This window comes from Colias philodice, chromosome 23 (genome assembly GCF_061535455.1).
Source record: "Colias philodice isolate Cphi_HAF_F1 chromosome 23, ilColPhil1 Martin Lab GWU primary, whole genome shotgun sequence".
NCBI classification, from domain to species: Eukaryota; Metazoa; Arthropoda; class Insecta; order Lepidoptera; family Pieridae; genus Colias; species Colias philodice.
The window spans coordinates 3,228,847-3,247,857 of record NC_143108.1 but is presented as its reverse complement, the minus strand read 5'-3'; the positions used below and the strand labels follow the sequence as shown (position 1 = coordinate 3,247,857).

Sequence of the window (19,011 nt, the reverse complement as noted above, 5' to 3'; positions counted from 1 at the left end):
ACTCAGCTAAATTGTCAATATCTGAATTAAAATGTCGCTCGTCTCCGGTCTTTGCCTGCTGCTCTGCGCAAGGTTTCATTCATAAAACATGCGCAGAACACTGCATTGCTACAAAATCAACTTCACTTCGAAATAGCTTATGAGCTATATTGCCGATATTCTGATACAAGTATTATTTTATTAAAAATGTGGTAGGCTGTCTTTATTTGTGGCGCTTCCTTTGACTTCAGTGAGAAATATTGTGAAAATGTGCAGATGATCTTCATATTACGTTAGTAGTTATGAGTGGTTTAAAATTTCATTGAAAAAATCACGTAAGTGTCTGCATTAATAATATATCTTTCACAAAATGTTCACGACATGAAAATTAAATCATCTTTTATTAATTTCATAGTAAATTATCAAGAAAAATAGCTATTTTCTTTTATAATGAAGTAAAATATTATGTTGTATTACAAATTATCATTAATTATTTTTAATTTTATAAGGATTAAAATGGGACACATTTGAACGCGTTCTTAAAAATGACGTCAAAATTCTGTGGTCAAAATCATCAGCTGCTTTTGACAGTTCTAAGTTGTTTTGAAAATAATATTTTGTCAATAAAAATAAAGTGCGATGTTTTCTATCGACTCAATAAATTATTTCGGTATTTAAAAGGGGTAAGAAAAAGGGTTGACTTTAGAAACGTGCGGCACGAATTTCGGCGCGATTTTAATTTTTATCGATCGATAATGATGCCCCGAAACATACATTAGCGGCTTTTTGTGAGGAAACGTGTAATTACAGAGAAATCTTTTTTTTAATTTTTGAGATTATGTTCAAAATTGTTTGAGTTACATTGACAAAACTACAAGAATTGTGTTTGAAAGAGATAACAAATGTCTTAATGTACATATTAAAAACCATAGTTCATTCAAAAGCATGTTGCTGAGGGGACAACAATTCATACGGGTTATTGGCGAGCATATGATTGTTTGGGGCAATATGGGTATGTTCATAAAAAAGTTAATCACTCAGACCCAGACAACTCATTTGTAACCACCCAGCAAACTTCGGTGATAATATTATAGAATATGTGGAGACGATGGGTGGAAATAAATAAAATGGATCCATTCATTGCCATTGTAAATTGTATCAAACATGTATACAAGATTTGAAAAATAATTATTTAAAAAAAAATGTTTTTATTGTATGTAAGTATATTGCACACAAATTGTTAATCACAGAACCGAATCTGTCCACCCCGATTCCACGTGGTACTTGTCTGTCATACACTAGAGTGTATTTAAAAAGTCGGAGGCGCGGAGGAGCGTGGCGCCCGCGTGTGCTGAGGAGCAGGCAGAGTCAAGCGAGCCGGAGTGGCTGAGGCTGGTCGCCAAAGGCGACCAAAAAGCCGAAGCTACGAAGGCGAGTGAAGACTCCTGCCTGCAACGAGGTACACGGGGGCAAGCGCCACGTTCTGCAGCGCCGGAGCAGTCAAGAAAGCCCATAATCTTCGTTATATTTCTAACTACATCACTACATAGTATAAAACAAAGTCACTTTCTCTATCCCTATGTCCCTTTGTATGCTTAAATCTTTCAAACTACGCAACGGATTTTGATGCAGTTTTTTTTAATAGATAGAGTGATTCAAGAGGAAGGTTTTAGTATATAATTTATTAGGTTTAAGTCAAAGCGGGCGAAGCCGCGGGCGGTAAGCTAGTATAAATATAATCTCAAAAAAAATTAAAAAAAAAAATAGAAGGGGGGGTTTCCTCACCCCCCCACTTTATAGGGGGTCTCCTCTTACCTCCCCCCTCCCTTTCCCTCCCCTCCCCCCCCTTAATTCGTGCCGCAAATTTCTAAAGAAATACCAAGAAAAATAAAAGTGATGCATTAAAATATTATTGAATGTTTACCTTCATTTAGGAGTGAGGTATGTTTAGCAGATCTGTTTATGTTTATTATTAAAATGGAGCTAACATAATTCGTTCATTATTAAATTAATGAAACATTTTTTTATTTTAAGGTGAGCATTTTTTTTTTGCTTACATGTACCTATATAGCAGATATTGTACAATAAGCAGGAAAGATTTTTTTTTATTTTCTAAACTCAAATACTCAATCAATAAAAAATATTTTATTATTAGAAAAATCTTTATCAAGTAACATCTAAGGCTATTTATCATTCCCAATCAATTTGGTTGAAGTTCTGGCAAGCTGCTAGTTATTATTTTAATATAAGTAATATTAATTGAGGGAGGTATCAAAATAATTTGATTATAGATAGTTTTAAAATAATAATGGATAAACATGAATAAAAATTAAACCTTTTCTATACAAACTACTATTATCTATACTAATATTATAAAACTGAAGTGTTTGTTTGTTTGAACGTGCTAATCTCAGGAACTACTGGTCCAATTTGAAAAATTCTTTTGGTGTTAGATAGCCCATTTATTGAGGAAGGCTATATTGGCTATATATCATCACGCTAAGACCAACAAGACCAACAAGAGCAACGCGGGTGAAACCGCGGAGCACAGCTAGTCTACTATATTACCAACGCTTATGATTTTTCCAGACTTCATATAAAGTATTTAATTGAATATTTAATATTTATTGAACCCAACAAATTAAAAAAAATAATACAAATTTGCTATATAAGATAAAACTAATTTTAATACCTCACACAAACAAAAGAATGTGGTATTACTTAAAACACACTAAAAATTTTATAGCAGGAAATAAACTCACAATGCAGCAACTATTATCAAGTTTGCTAAATACAGTCCCTGATTAAAATAATTTCTGCTTGTGCTTGATTCAAATATCTTATCTGTAATATGGAATCTAAAGAAATGAAGCTATTGAATAAAAAAATGTTTTAAAATACTTACATAATATAATTAAAAGCGTGAACACTAAATATAAACACTTGCAGATAAAACACACAATTGGGTAATATCAAAGAACTTTATTGTTAAAGTATGTTATTGAAGTGAAACTTCTTTAGCGGGGTTGCAAAAAAATTGAGTGTAACATTTTTTCGTTACGCGCCATCTTGTTTTTATCCCTACCACGCGTGATTGACGTATGTCTGTAAAGTTGCATATAGTACCTAAATTATTTTTTAAAAATAAGGTCATAAAGAAGTTTCACTTCTTACGTGTGTACACAGTACACGCACACATTTTTTTTTTTATTGAAAAATGCTCATTGTGATCTTTATTGCACTCTGCAGGTTGATCAACAATGGTTTGTCTACCCTCAAATATTTTTCATTTTAAACAGATGTTATTCAAGTGTAATAATTCTACAGGTAAATTAGCTTGGAGAAATTTTTGCATATGTAGTGGTGTGTATATTACTCAGATCTTAGAGCGCGTTTCCACTATATCGTTCTGGCCCATACAAAAATGTTTCGATATCCTAACATTACTATTTAATTTTATACTTATTCCTAGCAACACTTTTGTTTTCAATAAAAACAAGTTTTTATTTGAAAGAAAATGGTTTTGACTTTATAAAAAAAAATATATCATTCAATTTTACGTCCTTGAGCAAACGACAAGGCGACTACCGTGAAACAATAAAATATCGTGTCCATAATAATTTGTTTCATAATTAATATTTGACCATAATAATTACGAAACAAAACAAATAAATAAATCGTCACTTGATAGTGGAAAGTGGAAACACGCACAAAACCAGAATAAACCAGTTTACGCTGTCCGCAGGTGCCACGTGCAGTCGTTTGGTAGCGTTAGAACATAAAGCACATTTCATTCAAAAATTATAATTATTATGTACGTAGTTTAATTGATAAATTTTGTATTTGTTGATTGTTGTTATTATTTGTTATTATTGTTATAATATTTGTTGAAGTGAATTACATGTCCCGCAGCCGGAGGCCCCAAATGAAAACTCAGATGTACTTAAAAACTACATTTAATAGCTAAAATGAGACTTTTACACCCATGTCTGCACGATGCAGACCGGAGTTAAAGAATGAATTTATACAGTTTAATAATTATAAAGACGTAAGCTTGGATGCTAACTAAGGGAAATCGCATCCACATTCTATTCCCGTGCGAACGGCGTATTCAGCAGTTTTGTATGAAGGCAGGGCCATAACTAGTGTTTAATTTGTGTGTAAGTGTTGTAACTTTATATTGTTAATTCAATATGGCTCCAGTGTTAAAACATGGTCGAGGCAAGCCTTTGACTTCTCAAACTAAAGAATTAAACTTTAAATGTCGTTTCTTTTTCAGGTTAGTAAATTTTTCATTTTAGTAACATTGTTAATGTAAAAGTTATATGTATGTTAAATGAGCAAATATTCAAATAAAGTCTCATCTTTTTCAGAGGAGAAACACATATAGTTTAATTTAAAATCCCTTATATATACAGGGTTACTTGTAAAACACCGGCAACCTCGCAGGACAAGATAGCTAACATCATAAGTAACAACATTTCGACTTTTGATAATTTGTTAGATTTTATTTTCATACAAAAATAAATATTCATTTAATTTTCCGTCTGAATATTATAAACTCTACGCCTCCCAAAAATTACGTAAACAAAAAGCGAACGAGAGGGGGAAGGGGGCGTCGCGTCGTCCATCCGATAATTAATAGAACATAGACTTACAAATGTAAGGAGAGTACAATAAAAGTTTAAAAAATCATTTAAAAATAATTTATTGCGTTATGCCAAAAGTCGTAGAACAAATGTTGTTACTTATGATGTTAGCTATCTTGTCCTGCGAGGTTGCTGGTGTTTTACAAGTAACCCTGTATAAAATAAAAACTAAAAATAAAATGTTGTTTTATTTTATTTGCTGACCATACACTACTACAAACGCAAAAATTTCTCCAAGCTAATTTACCTGTATTAAAATTAATCAGATGTTTTATTTACATATTATATTTTTTATTTACCTATTATATGCATTAAAGATGTTTTGACTTGAGTTTAAATTTTGAATTTTTAGTTAGGTGTGCATCTGCGTGTATTTTGTAGAGGGCGCGTGTACGTGTCTGTGTGTGTGTATATGTACGCACATACGTGCGTATGTGTATGTGTAAGTGTGTGTGCGTGCGTGCGTGTTTTTGTTTGGGCATAATATTATGAGGTAGCTTCTTCAGGTTATAATGTATTCATGAACTTTGGAGTTCGTAACGATTACCATTATTATTACTGCGGCGGCGTGCATCAAGCAATTTCTATATACTCAATTTAATTACAGATAATGGATAACGAGCAGCCCCATCAGGAGTTAGTGAAATGCGTGGTGGTCGGCGACACGGCGGTGGGGAAAACGCGTTTGATATGCGCCCGCGCATGCAACAAGCATGTGTCTCTGTCGCAGCTGATGACCACCCATGTGCCCACTGTTTGGGCGATCGATCAGTATCGGATCTATAAAGATGTAAGTCATGATTAATATGAATTTTCTTATTGAGTCGTCAGAGGTAGCGATTTATAAAGATGTGAGTCCACTGCAGTAGGTAGATGTGTATTTTCTAGCTGAGTCGACGGAAGTTGTCCTAAATTCGCACGGCCTTGTAGGCTCGAAGTTTAAACAGTCGTTAATGCAATTTACAGATTCTATTCTAGAAGGTAATAAAGTATTCGGTACTTATTACAGCAATGCTTATATATTACAATGTTTGTTATTTAGTATGATTGCCTCTATCGTCAAAATTCTTAAACTCACACTGAATGTTTAACCAGCCCCCCTATGCAAGTGGCTTTCTGTAGCGTAGCGTTCAATAGAATAGACTACGAATGTATGAGATTGACGTAAGCTGTAGATACGTTTAGCTACAGCTTACGTCAATCTCATACATTCGTAGTCTATTCTATTGAACGCTACGCTAACAGAAAGCCACTTGCATAGGGGGGCAGAGCGGTTCGACTGCATTCATCATGATAAAACATCAATTATAATAGCATTATTTTCTATTTGGCTTATACACGATGGTGATATTTACTTTTATCGTTAAATAATTAAATAACCAACCCAGTAATAGATAACCAAGATAATGTATCAACAACTAAAATCTCTATCAAATTTACTTTATGTAGTTAAAAGAAAATTTTATCTAAATAATCTGTCACATAACTACTATTTTAAAGAACGTTGAACTTTTAGAAATCTGTTCTTAGCATGACGCCATTAACCTAATGCATTTTAGGTGTAACCCAAGTGTTTACTGTATGACTACATTTATTCAGCGATATAAAATGAGGTCATACCCACTATATAATTAAATTTTTATCCAAATAGTTAACTGAACATTAAAGTTTAATACCTACTTAGAATTTTTTATCACGCAAATAGCTGCACTGAAATTTAATTTCAGCGGATTTTCTCGTACAGCAAGCGATGTAATATAATGCAGCTTAACTCAATCCTTTAGACATTTACTACCTAATATTGCATAATAATAGAAGCCCTGGTTTTTGTAGAAATGTTTGTTAATTTCGATTAGTTTGATTAAGTAATTATGAGGATAAACAAATTTTTAGATTGTAGAGCACTCTTTAATAAACACCTCCATTTAATTATTTTTACAGATTTCAAACTTATCATTTCACTGTCTATTAATTTTAGGTATTAGAAAGATCCTGGGAAGTTGTGGATGGAGTGAATGTATCGCTGAGATTGTGGGACACTTTTGGCGATCACGAGAAAGACAGAAGATTCGCTTATGGAAGGTATGGTATAATTATTAATATACATTTTTCTAAGTCATATCATTTGTATGTGAATACAAGACAAAACTTCAGTCATGCCTGGTTATTTTATTTCATTACTAATGGTTTTCTTAATTCGCTATTCTATAATTACGATACGATATATAAAGATGTTACATTTTTTTTACTTACAGTAGGCACATCATGTTTAGCCGTTATTCAAAAACAGCATACAAATTATTACTGATTATAAAGAATGTGTTTTAATTATTTATCAAAGCATATTATTATGTAGTGATTTAAGTATTAGGAAATATTTGATTAAAAAGCTCTCAGGTTTTATATCATCGAAATTAAATATGCATGATATTCTTGTTTAAAATGTATCAGCATTCATAAGCCTTACTGAATAATTGATATTTACAATATAAATATTAAAAGCAAACCAAGGACGTTCTGAAGCTCTATCATTACAGTCATAACTGAGCTTGAATATTCACATTTCAAACAGAATTAACTGCAATAAAACTGTTTTAAATCCATACTTTATAGTACCTAATACCAAGTTTAGTAAAAACATACAATTTGATACCATAAAACAATGACACTATAGATTAAAATACATTGATAGCCTTCAAACAAGCCATACAATGTTACGTTACATTATAAAATTGTACTCATATTATTTTAATCCGCCAGTTAAATAGCAGCTAAGCTTAACGACGTTTTGAATGCATATGAATCATTAATGACAATTTCTGAACCTATTTTAGCGTTTCAATTATACCTAACGATTCTTATATATTTGAAATAATGTACCTACGATGAAAATATATTATGAAAATACGGCTTTATTAACTTTTTGGTCTATGAATTGGAACTATATTCTCTTCTAATTTAGATTGTAGTACATTTAGTGTGATATCATACTTTATTTTTAAGCATTTAGCTTTCGCTTCGCTTTGAAAAAGATTTGAAATAATTATGGTCAATGGTGAATTGATTGAATTAATTACACTTTACACTACATTAACAATTACATTTTTAGTTCATGCTCATTGAAATAAATTCATACAAATTAAATGTCGGTTATTGAGATGGGTTTGTTGTTTATAGTTATAATCTATATTTTTTGTCTACAGATCCGATGTGGTGCTTTTGTGTTTCTCCATTACAAATCCAATCTCTCTGAGAAACTGCGGTGCCATGTGGTATCCGGAAATACGGTAAATATAAGTTCTATAAGGTATTATTAGCCGAACAATCTATTATTTTTTATTATTTCCGGAGTAGGATTGCGCAGTGATGGTGTCGACTTCCAAAAAAAGGTACAAGTACCCCAACCATACGATAGAAAAAATGGAACTTTTAAATTTATATGTACACTAATTGTATCACTCCTTTATATCAATCGTATGAAGATAACTGATAATGAAGATGAAAAACATGAGAAAACATGACTAAAAACCAAAAATTTTACGGATAACATATGCCAAAATTATATTATTATATTATAGACTATTTTTTTTTATAGTAATGTAATAATTTCAGGCGATTCTGTCCAAACACACCGGTTCTTCTAGTGGGCTGTAAAAACGATTTACGCTATATGTACCGTGATGAAACCTACTTGAACTATTGTAAGGATAGAAGTCCTTTTATAAGGTAAGCTAGATGATTTTATATTTATATAATAATATGCATATAGTAGTTAAGTACAGTTAATAAAAACAGAAATATAAATTTTGTGTTAAGATTGTCGAAACCTCCGTATCCGACTCGAAGGACCAATGTTAAATATTCAAAGTACGAATTCTGGCTCACTATATTATTATTGTTTTATTTTACGTTAAGACATATTAAGAAATTGAACGACCATATAAAATGTCGACAAATAAATTTAATAATAATAGTTATGTCCCTTATTATCCTGAAATATTAATCGATATGTAAATTGTAGGGCGCCAAGAAAAAGCGATCTAGTAATGCCAGATCAAGGGCGGGCTCTAGCACACGAATTTGGTATCTATTACTATGAAACTTCAGTATTTACGTATTATGGAGTGAATGAGGTTTTCGAAAATGCTATACGAGCCGCCCTTATAGCGAGGAGACAGCAAAGATTCTGGATGACTAACTTGAAACGAGTTCAAAGGCCGTTATTACAGGTGAGATAGTAAAATATATATTTTAATTATTGAATACTACAAAAATCAGACTCACAAGTCTATTGAAAGGTTGTCAAAAATGTTGTTGTAACTAATTGAAATTACTGGTAGCAGTAATATTCAAAGCTATTGTGTCGCTCGTTACAAAACTCTGCTTTTTATATGCGTAGGCATAGTTTTGCATTAGACAATTTTTGCATGATTGTGTGTCTGGTTGCTTAATGTACGTAAATATTTTATTCAAAAATACTGATCGAATATTTTCAAATTATTATTTTTTTGTCCGAGTTAACTTTTAATTATTTTTTTCTATATTCTTTTATAATGTTTTAGGCCCCATTCAGACCACCGAGACCGTTGGAGCCAGAAGTTTCAGTTGTTAACAGTGTGTATCTGGACAATATGGCAACATTATTGCGACAACAGGTAATTCTGTTATCCTCATATAAAAACGTATAATAATAATCAAATCACAAAAACATATATTGATTATAATCTTGGAAAACAAGTAGACATTCATAACCGAAAATTTCGCATAATCTTACGAATTATAATATGTTTAAATCAAGCAAAATTTATTTTCTATAACTCGGAGTTTAGACCATTTAAATCATTTTAATTATTTAATAATAATAGTAACAAAAAAAAATGGTTGTCTGTAAAGTCGGTTTACTGGCGATAGTTGAACGTGACAACGTCCGATTGTGCTTCTTTGTCGCTCGTTCCGCGCTCTCGCTTGCACTTCAAGCCTTACATGGAACGCCTCAGAGCGAGGTATCTCCGCATGAGTCATGTTTTTTCGTGCGTGCAGCCGGCTCTATCGAATTATAAGACGTTGTCACGTCAAAAAAAACATCAAAAGCTCATCCAAAAGAATCAATTTCATTCTCCCTTTATTTAAACAAAACTTAAATAACATCACATACACATAACGAAAGACATCACACAAAAACAAGTAATCATTTTAATAATTTTAAATACTTATAATTAATATTATTTTCGTCCACAGTATTTCTCAGACATGGTGATAATCTGTGGCGCGAAAGGATTTCCGGTCCACAGATTCATGATGGCGGCCGCGTGTGAAGCGTTCCATAGACTACTGACCACAGACTGCATAAGTGTGTCCGCTGAATTGGCGAGGAGCTCTAGTGAGAGTAGTATGGTTAGTATTATCATATATGTTACAGGTAATAAAGAATTTTTTTTAAATAATGGTTTAAAAATGGGTTATAATTATGTACTTCATAATTAATAAAAATGGATTTAAACTAAAAATTACTTTAAATAATCAAATTGAATGTGGAATTAAATAAAAAAATGGCCAACACAAACGTTATGAAATGTTTTGCGTAGTGCCAAGCATACATTAAATTGTTACATTTTGTTTCAATATACCCTTAAAAATTATTTGAAAAACCGTTCCTAAACTCTGACATAGTTATTGTATTCTCAATTGTTCAAATCCTGTAGGTGAGCAGTATGGGTGAAGCCACAACGGGAGATTTCAATGAAGACACTGAGTATTTAATTCGACAGGACCAAGCTAAACAAATGAGGTAGTTAATAAGATCATACTTAATATTGAATTGAAATATTCTAACGTTTGTATATCTAATAATTTTAACGAATACCTGAGATTAATATCAATGCATCTTTTCAGTAGTTTAAAGTTTCTTAGACAGAAATGTAATATTATATTTTCTGTAGATTTTTTTACAAACCTTTAAATAGCACAGCCTGAAAACAAAATAGTATAGTCTAATGATGATTTTACATATTTCTTATATATTTTTTTTGTTTTTACAGAGTTTGGGATCAAATAAAACGTCGCTCGTCCTGTCAGATTCTGCCAGTCAGTGATAATTGTAAAAAACCACCAGATTTATATAGAGAAGTCAACCATCCCGCCATTTTATCTATAAAAGTTGTTAGGGTAAATAAATATAATTACTATTAAAATATATATAGTTTAGTAAGTAATTTCAAGTGACTATTTTAAGGTTTTCTATGTCTTTGATTAATAATTATTATTTAATAGAATGTACGCCGGTTTTACACCTTGCTGACAATGGCCCTGATAGCCTATTTTACATGTTTTGATGTATTTTCAAACGCTACGTATAGGTGTAACTGACAGAAAAGAATACCAGGAAGTCGTGAAATCGACCCTAAAAGAAAAAAAAAAACATAGAATTTATCTGTCATACATTTTTTCTCGTTTTAGTGTGACAAGATCCAACACGCAACGTCTCAAACTCAAACAATAGTGACAATGAGTAAAATAATATCACAAAACGTGATGCAGGAAATTATCAATTTCATATACACTGGAGCAATGGATAGCAACGCGTTCAAACAACAAGTGCGTATGAATATCGATCTTATTACAAGGGTATAAGCGGCAAAATCGATTGGCTTGTTTTTAACGCTCTAAAGGCTTGGAATACACTGGGTGTAGTTTAATTTGATAAAGTTTTGCAGGGTCTGGTTATTTTTTTTAAAGTTGTATTTAAATTGAATATAATATTTGCGCTAGAGGAAAGTTTGAGTATTTATTTGATAACAGCTTGTGTTATTATTAAAAAATCTCAAACAGTTAAATGGTGTATCAACAGTGTCAACAGTGTATCAGCATCAGCTGTTAAATTTATTTACAGTACTGTTTAGGACTTGTTGATGATTATTTAATGTATATTATTTTGAAATATTATTACTTTGAGTAACTAAGTAAGTAAACAAAGAAAACATTGTTAGAATTGACAAAGTTGCATAAAGTTAACAAAATAAAACGTCTAATAGTCACATTTGAATTACACACACTCACTCACAGTTAAATTATTCCTTTTCTATCATAATCGGTTCATAACAACTGTATATCTTATGTATTACAAAAGTTCTTTTAGAATGAAAGAAAGAAAACAATTTTTTTAAGTCCCGTGAAAAAAAAGTCACTGTTATATCATGAAAGAATTACAATTTCCTAATATCTCAGTGTATTCCAACCTTTAGCTTCTTATAGTAGACAGTATAACTTAGTACATACACAGAAGTACTCAATAAGTAATTACTTATCTTACATTGCTGCTTCGAGACACCAAGTTTGCTTCATTATTTTATATTCTATGTATTTAAGCTCTATAGTTATATAATTCCAAGTAAATAAATAAAAATAACATTAAATTAATAATATGTTCTGCAGTCCGCTGCTATTGGATTACTACTGGTAATTTTTATTATTAATAAATAAATCATAAATCATGATTATTAATTTTACATTTATTATTATTTGTTATCTATATTTTAATAATTTACTTCATTTGATTACGTCACACTTCGCTTAGGTTTATTTTTGCTTCGTATATTTTAAATATGTATTTTCATATTTTTTCTTAAATGCATGAATTTTTTACACGGTAGAATATAAGACTAATATTATATTTATTGCTGAATTGAATTTCTTCGCTTAAGGCAAAGGTTTTTTGCGTCCTGTGTATTATCGAAATAAAACACATATAAAAAATAGGCACTCAATAGTTTAAATAGTGAACAAGAATGTTGATTTGTACCAAACACATTCATGTTTATTTTATCATTTAATTGTTCTATATTTGTTTCATAATTTAATAGATGTGGTCATTAAATACATATTTGTATAGGTATTATTAAAAAAAAAACTATTTTTTATAAAGGCGCATGTAGTTTTAGAAATATATATATAAAAAATACAGTAGGTCGGTATGTTCACAGGAAATACGCCAAGCGGCTGAGCTTTTGGGTTTCCATGAACTGACAAAACTAACTCAATTTATATTGGATCAGCATTTGTTATTCGACAAGGGATTCATGCTGCAGTTTCATACGGTATGTTTTGTTAAAGTATCGAATTTGATTTTATTTATAAGTTCATACATTGTCTATAAACATATTTATTCATATAAATAGTCGTTATGGGTTGTTAGAAAATGGCCGTGTCCGCATAAAATATTTATTGAAATTAGCACCTTTTTGTGGTATAGATTGTCTAATCTAAAAATGAACGCCCTTCCACTAAACTTAATTGTTTCAATGTGTGAGGACAAATAATTATTGAACCACTTTTATATGTGTGCGCGCGGCGATTCTACTGCAAACTTTGACTTTCGCGCACTGATTTGTCAACTAATCGGGCGATCAGTTCAGGTGCCTAGCATTGTATGGCGGGGAGAGCGCGCTATGTACGGAATAGTTGGCCAACTGGTCCTGTCGTTCGGGCATGGACGGGACTGGAGGACTGAACGACCAATGAGGCAGACCAATTTGTGTGTATTGCGTCTATACACGTACTTTGAATGTGAGCGTAAACACAGTGGAGGGGCGTTCATTTTTAGATTAGACAATCTATAGTAATGTTTAAAGTCCATTCTATTTATTATAGGAAAACTATGCCTACCTACTATATGCGTTGGCAGAGTTGTTTTTCGGCCAATTTTTGGATATGATTGTGAGTCTAATCGTTTATTGATCCGCGCTTCCTGCTTATGGGTCAATAATATCGACAAATTACTAGAAAATTGGTTTGCAATACCATCCGTAGAATATTTTTATATGGAATTTATGTATATTTATAGATTAAAGACTAACGGATTTAAACCTCGACTCGAACACAAGAAAATACCATATACTAGTGGTCCGCCCCGGCTTCGCCCGTGGTACCTACATGTTTAAACTATCCTATATCGCAAGTTGGATCGAACTGCACATGGTGTGCGAATTTTATTATAATCGGTTAAGTGGTTTAGGCGTCCATTGAGGACAAACATTGTGACACGAGATTTATATACTTATATTAAGACTAGTGGTCCGCCCCGGCTTCGCCCGTGGTACATATTTCGCAATAAAAGGTAGCCTATGTCCTTTCTCAGGTATCAAAATATCTCCATACCAAATTTCATGCAAATTGGTTCCGTAGTTTAGGCGTGATTGAATAACAGACAGACAGACAGAGTTACTTTCGCATTTATAATATTAGTATGGATTATATGCATTTATGTTATTTCAGCCACTTCCTCAAAGGCTGTGCGACATGTATGTAGAAAGGAATCTATTCGCTGACGTCACATTCGATCTAGATGATGGGATACATTTGGCTCATAGAGCCATGTTGATGGCCAGATGTGATCCCATGAAAGCCATGTTTCAGGGACACTTTAGGGAAAGCACTTCGAGAGTGGTGAGTGACCAGAAATTATGTATTAAACGGTTGTAAATCAAATAAAACTGCAATTTATTTATTAATAATACAAAATAAGGCAGCAAATAGGAGTCAAAAAGTACAAGAGGGCACTTATCAAACAAGTAAAATATATTACCTAAAAATTACTGAAGCATACTTGACTGTGTGTTAAATATCTATCTAGGTTTTCTTTACCTAAATGTTTGATCTAGATTGTATTTTTTTAACTGAAATAAGATTTAGATGAATTAATGTGTATTGTACTATGATAATAGATAACAAACGATTAACTTTTTCCCTTCAATAGTTATTTTCAAGTAAAACTGAAACAATTGCATTGCAAAATAGACTTAATCCTCTACACATAAGGTTCTTTTCCCCAGATAACATTCCCCGGTGTTAAAATGTACGCGTTTCACATCCTGCTCTGCTATATCTATTGTGATAAGATTCCCACAGTCGAGCCGACCAGGTGTTTGGAGTTATTGGAGTTAGCCAATAGACTGTGTATGAATAGATTGGTCAATTTGGTCGAAGCTAGGGTTATAGACCAATTGCAACATCAGGACAGGTAAGAGGTCAATTTAGTGTTAAAACAATTAACTGCCTGCAAATCGTTAGAATAAGACAAAATGTAAGTGGGAGGCTCCTGCTTTAAAAAAAAAGACGGGTTGCACTCCGGGAGTGCAGAAGTGAAAACTTGATTATTAACGTTGAGCATGTTTGATATTTTGGAATGGTATCCGTCTTACGCTTTTTCGATCAGGTCACGTGTCCTGACGCGAGTTTAAGATTATATACCCATTACAGAAAAAGTGCTCAACGCCGCTAAAGAAGTTTTCACTTCAAAAATCATCAAAATCGGTGCACATTGTCGAAAGTTCTGAAGTAACAGTAACACGCCAAAATAAAGATCGAATTAAGAATCTTCTCCATTTTTTTCATAATATTCATGTGAACTCTACTATTTATCCTTTTGATTCATCCATCCATCATTGGCAGAATGAAATAAATTTGCTTATAAAATACAAATAAATGTCACATTTGTAATATTTTTTTTTTATATTTTATGGCATTGATTCCAGAGTCGGTGATGAAGATAATGTCGTTGAAATCGCACTATCGTTACTCGAGGCTGTAAAGGTAACACATTTTTGTACTTACTTTTATTTATATTATTTATTTATTTATATTCTTACGAACTTTCAATCGTTTATAATGTAATGGCAAATTTGCAGTTGCTTAAAATATGTCCTGAGATATTTATTTATTTATTTATTATTAAGCTATTGCATAGCTTATATCGCGGGCCTTGAGCGCTGGGACCGAATCGAGAAATTCCGTAACGAAAAAACCTCACGCTCCCCACTCCGACGGACACGGAGGTGTGGCTTGAAGGCATAGCATGCAATAGCTTAACCGCGGCAGTCCCCGAGTGCTACACGTCTTTTTTATTTATTTAAAAAAACATCACACGTCTAATTTTATTTTACAAAATAAACTAAACTTACTTAAATGCTAGATTAAAACTACATACATAACTTAACATAGACATAGAAAAATTTAAAGAACTTTCTAACAATAACAGATAACTGCAATATCACCCTTGCGAATTCACTCATAGGACAATGTCACAACAAGTCCGCTCTTTCGTGCGCGTGAGGTTTTTCGTTACTAAATTTCTGGATTCGGTCCCCGCTCTCAAGGCCCGCGATAGAAGCTATGCAATCCATACTTAATATTATAAATGCGAAAGTAACTCTGTCTGTCTGTCTGTTACTCAATCACGCCTAAACTACTGAACCAATTTGCATGAAATTTGGTATGGAGATATTTTGATACCCGAGAAAGGACATAGGCTACCTTTTATTGCGAAATATGTACCACGGGCGAAGCCGGGGCGGACCTCTAGTAGCTTAATAAATAAATAATCATCTAGTAAAGTTATAACCGCAATCCCCAGTTACACAACGCGCACAATCTCTCGGAATGGTGCACTTGGCGGCTCTGCGGCGCGTACGACAGAGTGTGCAGAGCGAAACATCTCTCGCAAGCGTCTAGGGAATACCTCGCTGATAATAGGTGGCCGCCGGTTTGGTGAGTTGTTTTTTATAACTACTACAATTATAAAGCTTTAAAACTAATATAGCTTTAAAATTGTATAAATATATATAAAAAAATATTGAACTTTTTTTTTGTGATGACGTTTTTTCACCGGATTTTTTTTATTTTGTGTAGTAACTGTTTATTGATATTATTTTATTTATAGAAGTTTTTTAACTAAAAATGTTTGTGCGGAGCGCTGTATCGAGATTCGCTTTAACATTTGCACTTTGCACGTTACAAATCTATGAAAATTCAATGTTCAATAAGTTCCACATCTTAAAATTTAAATTTTCATCTTTAACTCGCTTATAACTGTTAGCTGTTAGTAACATAACAGTTAAAAAATATTTTTTTAACAAAAAACATCACATCAATAAAGAACTTCATTACAGGTACGTCAAAGAATTCGACTACTATCAAAAGTGCTTAGCAGAACAATCGAAAGAGTTGAAGGAGATTCGACCCACAACGTCCCTTCAGGCCAGCCAACAGACTGGCTGTCTTTGTTTTACTAGTAAGTACTAAGTTGTATGTATTTTGTCTATTATATAATACTAGATTTCTGCCCGCGGCTTCGCCCGCCTTTTCAAAGGAAAACCCGCATAGTTCCCGTTCCCGTGGGATTTCCGGGATAAAACCTATCCTATGTGTTAATCCAAGTTACCCTCTATATGTGTGTTAAATTTCATTGTAATCGGTTCATTAGTTTTTACGTGAAAGAGTAACAAACATCCATACATCCATACATCCTTACAAACTTTCGCCTTTATAATATACTAGATTTTCGCCCGCGGCTTCGCCCGCGTTTGCAAAGGAAAACCCGCATAGTTCCCGTTCCCGTGGGATTTCCGGGATAAATATATTAGATTAGATATATTAGAATATATTAGATATATTAGACTAGCGGTCCTCCCCAGCTTCCCCTGTGGTGGTACATATTTACGTTTTCTCTCTATAAGAACCATCTAGTACTTCAAGGAACAGTATAAAAAAAGAATTATCGAAATCGGTCCTTCAAGCGTGATGCCGTGACCAAGGGAAACATTTTTATATACCTACTAGCGGTCCGCCCCGGCTTCGCCCGTGGTACCTACATGTTTAAACTATCCTATCTCTCAAGTTGGATCGAACTGCACATGGTTTGCGAATTTTATTATAATCGGTTAAGTGGTTTAGGAGTAAATTGAGGACAAACATTGTGACACGAGATTTATATACAGGGTGTCCCACTGTTGGTATACTAAGCTCAAAGGAGGTTATAGTTTTGCATACGCTGAAATTATTATATTACGCAAAATAATTTAAAAAATCCAGACACATTTTTTTTTCAAATAGATGAATTCTTAAAACTCTATGTGTACACCCAAAACAAGCAACCTGCCCAACTTTGCCACCAGCACGTTAGCTATCATTTAAGATTATGTTTTCATAGACAAAATGCTCATATAAGAGAAGCAGTATATGCCGGCTGCGCGAAGCTAGAGAAGAAAACATGGATTTTCAGGAAAAATATAGCAAAAAATTTTGGACCCAATTTTTTTTTAAGTATTTTTTACGTGATCAGTGTATGCAATAAACTACAAGTTCCTTCGCGCTTAGTATACCAATAGTGGGACACCCTGTATATTAAGATAGAGATTATAGTAGTGAATGATATGTGTACAGGTAAGGTGCGGCGTGAGAGCGGCGCGGACGCGTCCACGGCGCTGTGCCGCACCGAGCCGCAGCAGCCGCTCTGACACTTGCCGCACTGGAGGTGAGTGCTGCTCGTAGTAAACAAATTGGTTATCTGCAAGAAACTTATATCTAATACACTGGAGATTTCAGTACCTGTATGTTTTTTATCACTTTCACAAAAAAAAATAATTTAAATTTCATAAAAAAAATACAGGCGTCATTCAACGTCATATTTTCTTGTTACAAGTTAATGTTCATACTGAAATCTCCAGTGTATTAGATATAAGCTTCTTGGTTGTCTGTAAAGTCGGTTTACTGACGATAGTTGAACGTGACAACGTCCGATTGTGCTTCTTTGTCGCTCGTTCCGCGCTCTCGCTTGCACTTCAAGCCTTACATGGAACGCCTCAGAGCGAGGTATCTCCGCATGAGTCATGTTTTTTCGTGCGTGCAGCCGGCTCTATCGAATTATAAGACGTTGTCACGTCAAAAAATATTATTGTAAGATTTACTTAAAGAATTTTTTAGCAAAACAACGTGAACGCACGAAAAGTTCATAATTTAAAATAGTGTACATAGACACCCAGACTGATACTTCTGAAATTCTAATCCAAAGCCTTTTGATATTTTACCAATATGTATAAATAAATGTACTTAATAATAATTAGTGTATGTTTTATCACCAGATCGCTTCGTCTCGCGGTTCTCCTGCCGGTCTCCATGTGCTTCATGAGCACAATACTGACTATTCTAATTATATTTCACATCTACACTTAAACCCCATTGTAATATATGCACTTGCTCTATTTTGTAGGCTGTATCTTTTAATATTGACATTTTAAAAGTTATAGATTTTTTCAAACGTCTTTGACATGAAAGTTGGCTGTATGTATCAAAACCCTTGCCTCTCTGTATGGACGGGCAAAGGAATTAATCATAGGGCGTATTCAGAAAGAAAGCTTGAAACTTATAAGCGCTTATCGGCGCTTGTCATGTTCATATATTTTCCTGCGCGGGTTGACAGCACTGACAGGAAAATATATGAACATGACAAGCGCCGATAAGCGCTTATAAGTTTCAAGCTTTCTTTCTGAATACGCCCATACAGTCAAACTTTATGTCAAATGCAAATATTGTCAATATTCTAAGATATATA

General features: G+C 33.0%; 2 protein-coding genes across 5 annotated transcripts in view; both read left to right on the top strand.

Moving 5' to 3' along the window:
* Positions 1–19,011, top strand: part of LOC149477918 (uncharacterized) — a 600,334-nt gene that overhangs the window by 31,615 nt on the left and 549,708 nt on the right. The gene's annotated exons all lie outside the window — the stretch shown is intronic.
* Positions 102–18,757, top strand: RhoBTB (Rho-related BTB domain containing). Of its 4 annotated transcripts, none has more exons than XM_089710006.1 (19): positions 102–314; positions 5,236–5,418; positions 6,607–6,710; positions 7,832–7,915; positions 8,241–8,354; positions 8,650–8,857; positions 9,191–9,283; positions 9,867–10,022; positions 10,331–10,416; positions 10,667–10,793; positions 11,085–11,222; positions 12,608–12,721; positions 13,899–14,069; positions 14,456–14,643; positions 15,158–15,215; positions 16,036–16,169; positions 16,571–16,692; positions 17,844–17,934; positions 18,542–18,757. In XM_089710006.1, exons 2-18 carry the CDS (start codon positions 5,239–5,241, stop codon positions 17,915–17,917), a joined length of 2,151 nt encoding a protein of 716 aa, XP_089566132.1. In that variant the 5' UTR covers positions 102–314; positions 5,236–5,238; the 3' UTR covers positions 17,918–17,934; positions 18,542–18,757. The 4 variants fall into 4 exon arrangements, with proteins under 4 accessions (XP_089566132.1, XP_089566131.1, XP_089566130.1 ...); XM_089710005.1 differs by lacking the exon at positions 102–314 and adding an exon at positions 576–662; XM_089710004.1 differs by lacking the exon at positions 102–314 and adding an exon at positions 1,860–1,920.

Coding starts and splice junctions, on each gene's coding strand:
- RhoBTB (XM_089710006.1), top strand. CDS start 5,239: ATGGATAACGAGCAGCCCCATCAGGAGTTAGTGAAATGCGTGGTGGTC. Junction 8,355..8,649: donor GATAGAAGTCCTTTTATAAG/GTAAGCTAGATG, acceptor TGTAAATTGTAG/GGCGCCAAGAAAAAGCGATC. Junction 14,070..14,455: donor GGGAAAGCACTTCGAGAGTG/GTGAGTGACCAG, acceptor TCTTTTCCCCAG/ATAACATTCCCCGGTGTTAA.